Genomic DNA, 15340 nt, shown 5'->3' with positions numbered 1-15340 from the left:
GAAAGTTCCCAAGGCAACGTTATTACCCAAATTATCAACCTCAGGCACTCCCACAGGAAAAAAAAATGGGAAGAATGCAGGAATCGATCATCCCCAATTGCCTGTTACTTAAAAAGTAGAAATTGGGGGAATTACACTGGCCATTGCCCTAAAATTTGAGGGCTTTGCAGCTTTTCTACTTTTCATAGTTTATACAGTAGAGACAATGGATGTTGATCTGAAAATGTCAACTGCAGCTGGAATAGCTTCTCCCAGAAGCTGGGGCATACTATATCAGACAAAAGACTTGGGCAAATGCAGTTATCCAACCCACACATAGGAAGAACGTTCTTGTGTGGTCCTGCAAAGGTTTTGGGTATTTTATTCCTGTCCACATTTCAAGCTAAAACTTCCAGTTGTAACAGAGAGAGGAAAATAAATCAGTGAAATACATCTTCAAATATTAGGCCTGCTTGGGGAGTCTGAAGAAGAATTTTAGTAACTCCACTCATATTTCTCTCTTTTGTCACATTCCAAAAATTATAGCCAATTATTGAAATGCTACCTTCAAACACTTTACAGCAAACTCTGGCAATATGGTATTTACTGAAGACCTGTAAGTCCTATTTGAAGCTCATGTGTAAAATCCTCTTGTTTCAAAGTTTGGATTATGTTCTGAATACTACCTCTTTCCAAATGTTATGTTTAGATGCACTTTAGAAGATAAAGAAAATTTATTAGCATGATAAAATGTAAGTAGTGATATAGTCCACTATTTCTCTTCTCAGAGCCTAATGCTCCTGGAGACATCTTTCTCCATTAACAGCACTGTACCACATGAAGCAATTTATGGTAGTATTTTTAAAGTGCATACTCAAAACTGAGGTAAATCAGTATTGAGTCACATAGCCCAAGTTAGAAAATGATTAAAATATGGTAGATATTCACAAAGTTACAGCTATGTTAACATAGAACTTGCCATCTCTTCATTAATTTGTAATATTGCTTTACCAGAGGGAGAGGAATTCATGTGATTTATGCCTTTTTCTTACTCTTTCTTTTCTCTCTGATGTTCCTAAAATGAGTAACAGTTTCCTGTTGTGGTTTTTTTTTTTTAATATATATAGACAAGACCTTTTTTTTTCTCTTGGTAATTAACATAGTAATTTTTTGGCCATAATGTTGAGAGTTTTGTATGTAAAGATTTGTGTCTCTACAACACACGCCAGGAGAAGGATGTATGCTCTGTTTAGAACATGTGCTATTGAGACTGTGGAAGATTAATCCAGAAAGGAAATTTGAAATGCACCTGTTTTTCTAGATTTTTCCTTTGTTCATAACTTTAAATAGGCTCTTCATGTTTACAAACTTTTCCTCTTGCATAAAGGCAGATTTCAAATGAGAACACAAAAGTCTAAAATGGTAACAGGCTGCTTCTTTCTTACATGTCAGACTTCCTCTGTTTATTTTGGCCAAAAAGTGTGCTTTGCCATCAATTCTGCATTTCTTAGGTTTACAAAACTAGGATAAACAACTTTCCCCCAATTAAAACTATGCATACTGTTTCATGCTGTGCATCTAGTGCACTTACTTTGTCATGACTGTTAATAATAGTTTTTTAATTAATGAATATACAAACATGTTTGGATCAAGTAAAGATGGAAATGATGCAAGAGAAATGACACAATATTTCCCTTATGTTGAAAACTGTTTGCCAAGTAGTTATGATGAAAATTCAAATACTGGGAATTCTAGACTTTCTTCTGAAACTTTATGTAACTTTTTGATTGATGCTGAAGTTAATGCAATTTGTTGAAATAATTTAAGCTGTACAAATAACTTGTTAATTATATTAAGCAGTCAATGAAAATTAATTGTACAGGTACTGTTTATTCACTTATCTCCTTTGCTCTTGGAAAAATGTTTAAAAATATTTGTACTTGTTCTCACTCTTCTCTTACTCTGTGAGATTAAGGTAGGAGGCAGTATGAAATGAAAATAATGTATTTACTAACACTAAAAATAAGGGTTTTTTTCCCAGTAAAGTTTTCTATTTTTACTCGTCCAGACTTCTGTAACATATTCCTGTGTAATGGTTGTAAACACTCTTTTATTTTTAAGGTTATTCTTGTGCAAGTTAATCCAGGGGAAGCATTTACAATAAGAAGAGAAGATGGACAGTTTCAGTGCATTACAGGTAAAGTCGATAAATTTATTTTAATATTTCCTGGGTCTTCATCAGGATTAATAAAAGACAATTTGTCATATTGAAAGCAAAAGACTGACAGAAATAAATTTAAATACAAGAACTGTTAAAAGATGTAAAAGATTATGTGCTAAGGATCATGGAATTAAGATTTCAGTACATTAAACTAAGTACTTTCATTAAACTAGGTGAAATTAAATTTCTTAGGGAGAGGAAGGACAGAACATTTTCAGTTTGCAAAGCAAACAGGGAAGTGATGTTGTAGCAATTTTTGATTAGCTTCATTTATTACCCAGACCTCAAATTAAATGCAACAGTTGTTAATTTGGTTTGAGTTCATTTATTTTATCATTTGGTATCATGTGGACATTGTTTGCTTGTCCCAAAGGTAGCTGTCTGTTATCCCACTGCTTGTTTTTCATTATCTCCAGGTATCAAATTGTGTCCTTTTCAAGTTCTAGCCAGTGCAGATTCAGCATAAGAATGCTTCATCCAAGCATAGCATCCCTGTACTTGGTGGTCACTTGGGATGTTGTTTTCTACCCCGAATGAAAACAGAAATCACTTAAGCCTATCTGCCACTGCAAGAAATAAGAAGTCAGCTATTGCTGCTGTTTAGAATACTGTGTTATAAAATGAGCACCCACAAATTCAACTATGGGGTCATTTTGTTGCTTGTTAAGTTCTGGGACAATGAATCTTGTCTTCCTTTTCTCCTGTATGTTGGCCCAACTTCAACAGGTATTGTTCTGGATAGTTGAGGCAAGTGTTTTCCAGCTCCTTTCCATCCACACTCCAGTCTGAGAAGACATGAAAGGCCTGGTTAAGAGTGTCATAGGCAGGCCCTTTGGCTACAAAGTTAACTGCTTAAAAGGAGGCCTTGGATTGTAATTACAAACAATTCTTAAATTTTACTCGTCCCTTAGCACCGTGTTTTTTAAAACTTGGTGCTGATTGCATAGTATTGTTGCTTCCTTTGTGCCACAAATGGATCAGTGTTGGAGCTCACAGTTCTATAGGGCTGTGTAATAACTACTTGGCTTTGACTGAGGGGTTCATGGTGATTTTTGTCTTGCAATCTAAGCTGAAGAACAGGTAAGATGTCTGTTACTTCTAATGCATAAAACAGTGTCAAACGTTGCATTTTTTTGTTTTAATTTTGATTTATCAGATGGACTTGGTAAGGTGACGGCAATGAATTGACACTTCCCTTGCTTGATCACCTTGAAAGCAAGAAGTGTGTGCTGAACCTCAAAAATATTGAGGTGATACCTTTTATAGATATGGTACTAACCTTTCATGGTACAGCTTTTATCCTTGCCTGATCTCTCTCACTTTCTGAGTAGACAGCTTCACTATTGTGATTCAATTCAGCTGCTGATTTCTTTCTGCTTTAAATCTGAAAGGGAGCATGAGCACTTTCATTAGATTGTTGTTCCTGGGTCTCACTATGTGTAAGCTCAAGTACCTCTTTACAACTTTCCTGAAATGTGGCACTGGCAGCCATATAAATCTACATCCCAGATCACCTCCACAACCTTTGCAAACCTTCTGTCATATAAACATTTTCCTTGTCCATCCCCTTTCCAAAACCGTGAAAATTAGGCTTATGGTTGGTAGTAAAACAAAGGGCATCGAGGATTTCATATCTGTGCATTCACTAATCTTAGATCCGAGTTGCACGTGTTCTCCTACTCTGTTCTTGCCACGTCTGAGATATTTCTGTGCTTTGAGTGCTGTGCCAATGAATCCTTCCACCTTTTGACTTGTTGAGTCTCTCTGGCTTAAAGAGGTTCCCTTAGTAAGTGATGCTATACCCTTTTCATTGTGTGTATTGCTACTAGTGAGGAATGTCTACTTTCTTGCTTTCTGTGTATAGATTTATATGAAGTGAACAATTTCAGATAATGTGCACTGTAGAAAGTAGTTTGGTATTGGTGGTCATTTTTGCTCTGCCACAACAGTTTGCCCTTAACTTGGCTACGAAATGGATGACCAGTCTGCAAAATGGGTTACAGCCACAAGAGACTACTACGTTGACTCCAAAGAAAGCTCACATCAGTTCATTTCTTCACTGTATGCATTGAGTTATTAGGTCAAATCAAAGTTAAAGATGTGGAAATACATAATGAGTGTGGTTTGGAGGAAACCTTATAAACATGCAGAGATGCTTATTTTTAAAAAGCATGAAGAAGGCAAAGTTGACTGAAATTCAGTGGAGATGCAATCAGTGGGAAGTTAATTTGATCATTATAGTGTTTCTTAAACTGCAATAGGACAAAATTATTTTCTTGTAAGTATTTACCCATTTTAGTACTCTTTTCTGACTGTATTGACTTGAAAGTCTCAGCAAAGAATAGATATTCAGCCTTTTCTGTGACATACTATATAAAAAGAGATAGTATTCTCTACATTAAGAGTGTGTGTCTGTATGCTGCTTTACAAAACCATAGCATGTATTGCCCACAGAAAAATTCCCATGATGTACAACAAACATGTTGCATAACTCAGCTAGTATGTTTTTGTATTGCACTCACCTGGAGTGAGAAGCATTAGTGCAGGCAAAGATTTTTCATGAAATGCAGTTTATTACAGGCATTCCCTTATCTCCGTCAAAATAAGGCTTGTAAAGCTTACATGAATAATTCACAACGCTTTCTTACAGTAGAATTGTAAATGACTACCAAACAAATATCCATTCGTTTCTGATGCTTGCTTTCTAGAAACAACTGGTTCTGAGTAAATTTTGTTTACTTCATGTTTTGTGAGATGTTCAATATTCTGCAAATAACAAGGAGTTCAGTTCAATGTTGAAGGTAGTACAATTGTTTTTAAAGAACAGCAAATTTTCAATTACTGTTATTCTAAGTCTGTATTCTAATTTCTACTTAGGAAAATGGTGGCTAACAAATACGTTGTCTCTTTGAAATAAACTCTTACTAAAAGATATCCAAGGAAAAAGAGAAATCATTTGAGTCTACAAAGAATAATAAGAATTTGGAATGTTAGACATAGACCACAGATGGAAACGATAAAAATGTAAATTTGGATTGTTCAAAGGAAATTTGCATGGACTTATGTTTAAATTGAAATTCTGCAAATATAATACTAAATAGTTGGGTGATTTGATAAGTCATTGTTCCTTGGATAATTCTAGTTCTCTCTTGTGCTTTATTGCTGATCAGTTTACCTTGAGATTGTGCTCTCTGCTGAAGTCATTGTGGATTATTTATAAATCTAACCATAATGTTAATTGTATTTTCTTGCATCATGTTCCTGTCTGTTGGAAACATTGAGATGTTCCATCAATCTTTGTGCTGTTCCTGTCATAATTATTTTATTTGTAAAGAGAACTATCCTTACTTTGGGTACTCTATATATTCGATAAAACTTCTCAACCTGAAAACAAGGAGCGTCACTGTCTCTCCAGGAGAAAGAAGAGGTGTAAATAAAGTGACTATTTTAGACCTGTCCTTGAATCAATGAAGTAATGAAAACTTAAAGCACCAATTAATGGAGAACCACTAGGTGCTTTTTCTCTGAGCTAGGCTACCGAGGAAAAGGCTGTATTTATACACAGGCTTCCGTACTGACTTACCATTTGTTTGCTGGTATAACTCGTAGCTGATCTGTAAGTCTTTCACTTAGCAAAGTTCGAAAACAGTCAGAAGTGGCTTCTTAATATGGGTTTCTTCCACGGCAGTTAAAATTGTGTGAGAAGGCTCTTGTTTCCTGGTTTAAAATTTCTTGAGTTTGACAAAGGAGCAGTGGTGGTGAAGGGACCTTTCCTTCTGGTGAATACCTTTTCTTTGAGTTTTGATGACTTAAAATAATTTGTACATTTTATTGTTGGATCTAGTTGCTTTGTTATACATATTTTGACTTAAATACAGCTTCAAATTAGCACCTTTGTGGGCCAGTGGCTGTTTTTCTGGTTTTATAAAATATTTTCTTTGCCTACTGGTTTGGCTGACTTCTGCCTCCTCTTGACATAACTTTAATTTAAACCATTTGTCAATCTCTTACTTTACAAATACACCGAGTTGTTTTGGGTTGGGTTTTTTTTGCTAGATAAATAGGAAAATATCTGTCTGTGCATCCATGTGTTAGACCAAAATGTTTATTTTCAGAAGAGCTCTTTTATATCTGTGGAACTGTTCTTCTATAGACTCAGACTTCTGTGGAAACTTTCCTTAAGCCAAAATTTTCTTCTATTAAACTGAAATAATCAACTACATCACAGTGATTCAGAAAACCAGGTTTAAAATGTATGAATGGGCTCTCTTTGTAGAACTGAATTACTGCAGATCACTCATTCATGAATTCTTCCAAATGGAGAATAAATGAATGAAGATGACTCATCTTGAGCACATTTTGTAACAGTCCCAAGTTACAGCTAAGGGCTATTAAATGTTACTTGACATAATAAGAGAGACCATGTTCTATATGTCTCTGCAAAGGAAAATTGCCATTTTCATAATAAAATAAGAAAATTATGTAAATTAGAGTGAGTCATAAATACTTCATGCTTTACATGAAATGATGTATCAGTAGTAAGGTTAGTCCCAGGGATAAAAGTTAAGCAATCTTAACCTCGTTTTCTTCCCTTTATTTTAAAGAATAAAATACTTCTGAAAGGTGTTTTTGAGGAAGTCAAGAGGAAAAGATCACATCAATTCTGAGTCTACAGTAGTGAAATACAAACTTTAGTTCATTCTAAGATTAACTTCAGCTTTGCAACACCAGCTGTAATCATCATTGAAAATATTGTCTGAATAAAACTGTTACAGAGTCTTAGATGGTATGTGTTGGAAGAGACCGTTAACAATCATCTAGTCCGACCCCCAGCCATGTACAGGGACATCTTTTATTAGGTCGGGTTGCTTAGAACCCTGTCCAACCTGACCTTGAATGTTTCCAGGGATGGGGCATCAACCACCTCCTTGGGCAACCTGTGCCAGTGCCTCACCACCCTCACTGTAAACAATTTCTTCTTTATAGTCTAAATCTACCATTTTTACTTAAAACCATTACTCCATGTCATGTTTCCACAGGCCTTGGTAAAAAAGTCTGTCCCCATCTTCCTTATAAGCCCTCTTTATCATAGAATCACAGAATGGTAGGGTTTGGAAGGGACCTTTAGAGATCATCTAGTCCAACCCCCCCTGGCAGAAGCAGGTCCACCTAGATCAGGTCACATAGGAACATGTCCAGGTGAGTCTTGAAGACCTCCAAGGAAGGAGACTCCACAACCCCTCTGGGCAGCCTATGCCAGGGCTCGCTCATCCTCAGAGTGAAATAGATTTTTCTTATATTTAAGTGGAACTTTGTGTTCCAGCTTCATCCCATTAAAAGCCATAACAAAGTCCCCCTGGAGCCTTCTCCAGGCTGAACAACCCCAACTCTTTCAGCCTTTCCTCATAGGAGAGCAATCTGTCATTCTGTAGTGATTTCAGAAGGTACTAGGATACCTGGCACTGCAGTGGCAATTGCACATATTGGCTTTAAGAGTGACGTCGTCTCTGGAACTACAGTATCTTGTTTGTAAAATTACTCAGTATCCGTCGTTGCACTGAGCAAAGTTTAATAATAAAATAATGTTTATTTAAAAACATAGATCTGTAGTAATGGAACAAACTAGCAAAACAAATAAAACACTGTTAACGAGATGCTCAAGAAGAGAAATCTTTGGTCTTCGAGGTTGCCTGAGAGCCTGGATAATGAACCCTTACAAGTAAACCCAGATGTGTACCACAAAGATTTTGGTGTTTTGGTTTTCCTGCTCCCATTAAGAACACCTAACTGCAGCCACCCCTGGGTGGTGCTCTTGGTGAACTTTTCTTTCTGCAACCCAAAAAGAAAATAGTTCTTCATCCTTGTTTCCATTTACCTGTTTCTAAAGACTGAAATGTTATCTAATGTCTAAAGGGTTGGGGTCAGGAGGTTGGGACATCCTTTTTTTCTATAGTAGCTAGCAACAGGACGTGGGGAATGGAAATAAGCTGGAACACAAAAAGTTCCACTTAAATATAAGAAAAAACTATTTCACTGTGAGGGTGAGAGAGCCATGGCACAGGCTGCCCAGGGAGGGTGTGGAGTCTCCTTCCTTGGAGGTCTTCAAGACCTACCTGGACACATTCCTATATGACCTGATGTAGGTGAACCTGCTTCTGCAAGGGGGGTGGACTAGATGATCTCTAAAGGTCCTTTCAAACCCCTATCCTTCTGTGATTCTATAATGACATGTATGTCACATTTGCTTTCCTTTTCCTCTTCAAAGATAACTTTGCAGCTTTTCTCCACTGTAGCCTTCTGAAGGTGCATATTTTATACATCAATTTATTAAAAAAAAATAACCAAAAAACCCCCAAAAAATCTCACCAAAACCACCAAAGCCAAACAAACAAAAATGCCAAAACTCACCCAAAATTGTAAATCATTTCAGTTGTGTTATCCACTCCTGTGTTGGTTATGTAGAAGACTGAACATGATACACAAGGCTGAAACTGGCTTTGGATACTTAGATCAACATCTTCTGCACATTAATTTTAGGATCTCTGTTGGAAGTATTTAGAGGGAAGCTAAGACAAGTCAGCTGAAAGCTGAGGAAACAATAAGCTGCAGTGACTGCAAGCCGCTTAACTCTTTGTTGAGGATGTCCATGTAGAGTTTCAGAGCTCAATCTAGGAGTAGCTTAACTTTAAACTGTTAAACTTTTAACTGTTTGGAAATTACCTTCAATATACACATTTAGAAATTGTTTTTAAAATGCTTGTATTTCCAGATACCCATAGTCACAGAATCTTAAAGTTGGAGGGGACCTCAAAAGATCATCTAGTCCAACTCTGCTGCCAGAGCAGGACCATCTAGAGTAGGTCACACAGGAACTCATCCACGTGGGTTCAGCAACCCATCTGGGCAGCCTGTTCCAGTGCTCTGTCACTCTCACAGTGAAGAAATTCTTCCTTGTATTTCTTTGGAACCTCTTATGTTCCAGCTTGTACCCATTGCCCTTTGCCCTGTCATTGGACATCATTGAGAACAGCCGGGCTCCATCCTCCTGACACCTGCCCTTTATGTATTTGTAAATATTAATGAGGTCACCCCTCAGTCTCCTCCAAGCTAAAGACACCCAGCTCCTAAGGACAATAAGAATAATAAGAACATTTGTATTGGTCAGCTATGTAGAAGCATGACTGCACATGAATCAAAATCATTTAAGTTGGAAAAGACCCTTAAGATTGTCTCTGACCATGGACTCAGCACTGCCCTATCCACTACTTTAAACCATGTCCTCAAGTGCCACATCTACTGTTTCTTTAAAATAGCTCCTGGGATGACTCAGCCACTTCCCTGGGCAGCCTGTTCCAATGCTTGACAACCCTTTCAGTGAAAAAATTTTTCCTAATACCTTATCTAAGGCTCTCCTGATGCAACTTGAGGCCATTTCCTCTTGTCTTGTGTTGCAACAAGATAATGAAAGTGGCCACAGGTAGGGTTATAGCAGCTTGTTTTGAAGCTCATTCCAAAATAATTGTAACTAGGAGCTGCTCTTTTTATAGCTTAGAGTGATAAACAGAGTGCTTGAATGACCTTGCACGTTTCATGGAACAGACCTTTCTGCCTTTTACGGGTAGGTTAGCATAAAAGTTGACAGGATATATAACAAATAACTTTCTGATAAGTCCATCATTGTTTCTTTACCTTGAGCTCTCAGTGTAGTGCATGTAGAATGCTCATGTATTGGCTTTGACACATGGGAGAAATCTAGACCATAATTCAAGTGCTATTGGCAGGTAACACTTGTCCTGTAAACCATGCTATTGCAGCTTTTGTAGTGCTAGTGCTGTGGTGAGTTAAAGCTAGCTCAGGTAGATCTGGTTGATTCTATAGTCCCTTTTACAGTAGGGCACAGGCAATCTTCACTCTTTTCAAGACCGTCTCTTAAATTTGTTTTAGTAACTCAACAAACATTACCAAATAGTGCAAAAGCAAACCCCTGACCAGAATCCAACCATGACAATTCAGAAGTCTGTTGTTTAGATCCAGCTCTTTGTGCTCTGAGAGTGGCCATGAGAATTAGCCTTATAACAGAGCTCCCTCAGCCTTCTCTGGGGACTGCCTGACTTTCTCCTCTGATAAGTGAGCTGGTCTTGCTAGTCCCAGTATCCTCCAGCCCTTAAAGAGGCAGTCAGGGATGATACAAGAAACTGTTACTGGAAAAGCTCCCTTTATCATGCTGCTTTTCTGCCAGAGAGCTGCCATTACCATTTGTGCCCTTTGTTAGAGTTACAAATACTAGATTTGTAAAACTTGCTATTCTCAGAAAATAGGACATTTGTCAAGTTTAGTTTAAAAAAGGAAACTAGACCTCATTTATTGCCTTCTACAGCAGAAAAAAAAGGCAAATTGAAAGGGAAATGTATTAATTCAGATGTTTCACAACGTTGATTATAGTGTGCTTTAGGGAAAACTTAATTTTTGTCATTGATTTATGTTTAAAACATGTGAAATAGATCTAATATCTTTATACAGACAAAATATGTCTAAAACAGTTTTGCCGTGGTTATTTTCTTATTCTATTCTTAATTTTATTCTGTTTTGACTTATTTCACACGTTTTAAGATGCGGATGAGTTCATAATTTACGATATTCATTGTAAGGTATTCAATCTGGTTCACCTTTTCCTATCTCATTTTCCCGTGTGTTCAGATCAGTTAATCTTCCCTTCTATCTCCTCTAATCTTCTCCTTCATTCCCTCTTTTCACTACACTGCAAGCTCCATACTGCAAACCCAGCCTGACTGCAGGAAGGTTCTGGAGACATTTGTTTGAAATATCGGCAGTTCAGCTGCATACTGAAGACATCTAATTTTAGATGTCTAAATGTGTGTTTCTATATGTGGCCTTGGATCTAAGCTCCTATTATAACTAGTGAAGATTTAGTCACTAGCTACAGTGCAGTCAGTGCGTTTCAGCTGACATCAGTTTGCACTGAATAGCTCTCCAGGCTCCACTGTCTGTACAGACTAGATCTCCACTTGCTATAATGGGAGTTTAAAGTCTTAACTTGCATGCAAACACATAATTTTAGATACCTAAATGAGATGTCTCCATTCTGGATCTGAAGCCTGGCTATTACAAGCTGAAATAAGTAAGGCTACATCCTGAAAACATCTCATGTGAGTGTGTTATTTCACAGTTGTACCCACAGGGAATGTCTTGGACCTCAAGCATTTGAACTCTTTGAACTTATCCATTTCCATGAGCATCTAACATCTCACATTTTACAAGTAAGGTACGAGTACATGGAAGTGGATGTTGGAAATGGAGTTACAGCCCTGAGGTAGAGAACGTCCCTTAAATTTGGTTTCCGTGACTTTAGTCACAGAATCATAAGATAGTCAAAGCTGAATGAGACCTCAAAAGATCATATAGTCCAACTCTCCTGCTAAAGCAGGTTCACCTCGATCAGGTTGCACAGGAAGGCGTCCAGGCAAGTTTTGAAAACCTCCATAGAAGGAGACTCCACACCCTCCCTGGGCAGCCTGTGCCAGGGCTCCCTCATCCTCACAGTAAAGAAGTTTTGCCTTATGTGGAACTTTTTGTATTCCAACTTTTGTCCATTACTCCTAGTCCTATCATTGGACACTACAGAAAAAAATGTTGGCCCATCCTCTTGACGTGCACCTTTTAAATACTTGTAAGTATTAACGAGGTTCCTCCTCAGTGTCCTCTTGTCCAGGCTGAACAGCCCCAGTTCCTGCAGCCTTTCCTCATAAGGAAGATGATCCAGTCCCCTGATCATCTTGGTGGCCCTGTGCTGGACTCTCTCCAGAAGTTCTCTGTCCCTCTTGAGCTGGGGAGCCCAGAACTGGACACAGGACTCCAGATGAGGCCTCACCAGGGCAGAGTAGAGGGGCAGCAGAACCTCTCCCAACCTGCTGGTCACACTCTTCTGGATGCATCCCAAGATGCCCTTGGCCTTCTGGGCCACAAGGGCACATTGCTGGTTCATGTTTAGTTTGTTATCAACCAGGACTCCTAGGTGTGTCTCTGCAGAGCCGCTCTTCAGCAGTTCAATCCCCAGCCTGTACTGGTGAATAGGGGTGTTCTTTCCCAGGGGCAGGACTCTGCACTTTCCCTTGTTCAATGTCATGAAGTTCCTCTCTGCCTGGCTCTCAAGCTGGTCGAGATCCCACTGAACAGCAGCATAGCCTTCTGATGAATCAGCCAGTCTTCCCAGTCTGGTGTCATCAGGGAACTTGCTGAGGGTACACTGTAAGGGTACAGTAGTTAGTTATATGTAGCCCATAAGGATGTGAATTATTAACCAAACTGCTGGAATTCAGGTGCTACTGTGATCTGAGTCTGGAATAATTTGGATGACTCTTGTATGAAGCAAGTTAAGCTTGACAGGTTTGTGTCTGACAGTATTATAATAGTCTCCTGGCATTGCAGTCAGTTTACTGCAGGTTAGTTGGTAAAGATTTCCTCTTGTTCTGTTTATACTCCAAAAAGTACTCATGGCTGCTTGATCTTGTAGACCAGGCATAGAGTAGTTGTGAAGGGTTGCAGATAGACTGGGAAGGAAACTGGAGTCTTTGTGGCAGTAGAGCAGCTCTCCTGGCTATTATTTTTCCAGAGTTCCTTGAAAGAGAGTGAGCTCCTCACTCACACCCCAGCTGCCACAGCCATGCTAGCAGTTTACAGGGCATGACATTGCTCTGGCTCTGTGCTTCAATGCCAAAAGTTGTTGTGTAGACAGAGGGCCAAGGTAGCTATTGAAAGAGACCAGGAGACTAGTCTTGCTTTCCTTCATTTTCACCTGTACAAGGCTCCTGTGTTGTCTGCATGGATCCAGGTACACATTTCTTGCCAGAATGTAGTATCTAAATGAATGTTGCAACTTTGAATCCAGGGATTTTTAAAATTATGTTCTTCATTTTGCTTTTTTTTTTCCTAATGGATGAATCAGCAGTGCATAGTTTGATAGATATGGCTGTGCATGTGTTATTAATAGTAAATGATTATAGTTGTGTCTTTTTGAGTGTCTGTTAGATGACTGAGGTTTTGTCAGCTTGTATGACTTAGATGATCATGACATTCTTCAACTTTGTTAAAGTCATGGTAATATAACTTCCCATGCCCTTCTTCCTTTTACAGACATGCAGCAATCTGTTTTACATCTAAAGCAGTTTATTATCCAAATGAGGGAAAGGAAGAAGAGGAGTAAGATAACAAGGTCATTACAAACATAGACTAGCTGTGCACAAATGTAAACAGCTACTGTGTAATGTGAGTTAAAGACCAATTATAAGCATGTACATTCAGCCACTTAAAGCCACTAGGAAACAGTGTAATTATGTGGGGTTTCAAGCAAAGTTGGAAGAGCCAAATTCACTGGTAGTAAATACAGCTATCCACAGTGCTTTTTCTTGTTCTGTTTTTGCTATAGAGAATCTCACTCTCTAGTACAAAGAGCTTTCCAGAAAATGCAGTTGTCTGGAGCAGGTGTCCTATGAGACCGTCCAGGTAGCCTCAGACTTTTTCAAGTGAGACTGTACAGCACCCAATAACTTGTTGATGGGTTTCAAGTTATTGGTATCAGAGCTGCTATAGAAGCTGACTACACCTTCTTTCCGTTTTGATTAATCTATGGTTCTGCTGGCATGTGGTTCATCTCCTGTGCCTGTTCTCGATTTGTTTTTCCAGTAGCCCATTCTCCAGCAGTTTCAATTTCCCTTTGGTGCTCTACATAAGGGCCATCTTAATAAGTACCATGTGTATTGTGTTTCCCTTGGATGCTCTTGACAGTTGTATTCACAGGTAAAATGGATGTGCCTTCCAAGGCAAACGAAGAAAGAGCTATAATAAGAACTATGAATGCCAAACCTGAAAAGGAATTAATATGGAATTGTAGTTTCAATAAGTTACTGTGAATAGGATAGAAAGCATTCCTTATCATTACCTCTTTGTAATGAAGTATTGCAACACACCTAGAAAAGTCTTCTGAAATAGGGATGGGTCATTTGAAGTAGAAGGGCTGTGCTGAACAACAACCACAACAGGACCATGGGCTGAAACAAAGTCCCAAAGTGGGAAAAGCCATAACCATAAAACAGCTTTAGCAAGTCAGATGCAAAAACTAACCAAAAAAACCAAAACCAGGCTGTTAAAGCAGATGGAAACAATCAAATTCATAGGGAGAGGGCAGGAAGAGAACTCTTTAAGTCCAGAAGCTGTGGCTTAAGGATACTGTAGTCTTTTCTTCTAAGAATCAGAATTAAAGATGAAGATAACAGAGGAAAAGAAAGATGGGTCTAGAGGGTTGGCAGCCTTTCTCTTTTTCTTTCTTTTTCCCACAAATTGTGTGTTCAGGATGATTTCTTGAAAGACAGCATTTAAGTGGAAGCGCTACTGTGTTATATCCTCAGCTGCTTTAGCCTTGAAGAGGTTGTGCTCTGAAAGGCAGCGCTCTCTTGGCAGAGTTAGCTCTTACGGTTTATACAGCCAAGAGACATCTCAGTAAAACTCTTTTAAGTAGGAGGCAGATTTAGAAAATTGTATAAAATGTACTAAAATTTGCATTTGTTGTTTTTGTTATGCTTTCCAAGTATTTTGTTTCTCTTTTTGTCATCAGGCACAGAATTGTTTTATTTGCTTTTTCTTTTCTAAAAAAGTAAGTCTAACCTTACCTTGCTTTTAAATTCAGTTAAATCTGAAGTCTCATCTGTCATTTTACTCTCTATTTTTCAAAAGAAAGTACAAACAATTAAAGTTGCTTTGCAGGCAGATCCTTGGATTGCCTAAAGCCCAAGATGAGTTTGGGAATTTGAGAAGGTAAACCATATTTTTTTTTTTCTTAAAGAGATTTTTCTTTGTTTCTGAGTTGGATAGTAAAGCGTCAAAAGCAGAGTTACTACCTCTGATTTAGTGTGACACTACTGGCAGTCCAATTTTGGGGAACATCTGATGACCTAAGCAGTGCATGCATGAGTGAAAATACATAGTAAGTTACACAGGTACTCTGAGCAACTGGAACTAATAAAAGTTCCATAAATGAGTTTTTAAAATCACCTGCTCACCTGTGAATATCAGCAAATGCTGATGAGGGATGCAGTGGACTGGCTAGTGTGAGCCTAACTTCCACTC

At 38.3% G+C, this 15340-nt stretch overlaps 1 protein-coding gene across 4 annotated transcripts in view; it reads left to right on the top strand.

The window, feature by feature from the left end:
• The window catches only part of FNDC3A (fibronectin type III domain containing 3A), a 120944-nt gene that overhangs the window by 38586 nt on the left and 67018 nt on the right, over positions 1-15340 (top strand). For all 4 annotated transcript variants that reach the window (XM_061994572.1, XM_061994578.1, XM_061994563.1 and 1 more), the window contains one exon: positions 2101-2176. In XM_061994572.1, coding sequence (XP_061850556.1) covers positions 2101-2176 — 76 coding nt within the window. The remainder of the gene's footprint in view (positions 1-2100; positions 2177-15340) is intronic.

Source organism: Colius striatus, chromosome 1 (genome assembly GCF_028858725.1).
Source record: "Colius striatus isolate bColStr4 chromosome 1, bColStr4.1.hap1, whole genome shotgun sequence".
NCBI lineage: Eukaryota > Metazoa > Chordata > Aves > Coliiformes > Coliidae > Colius > Colius striatus.
The sequence above is the reverse complement of the archived record's forward strand: the minus strand, read 5'-3'. Positions and strand labels throughout refer to the sequence as shown.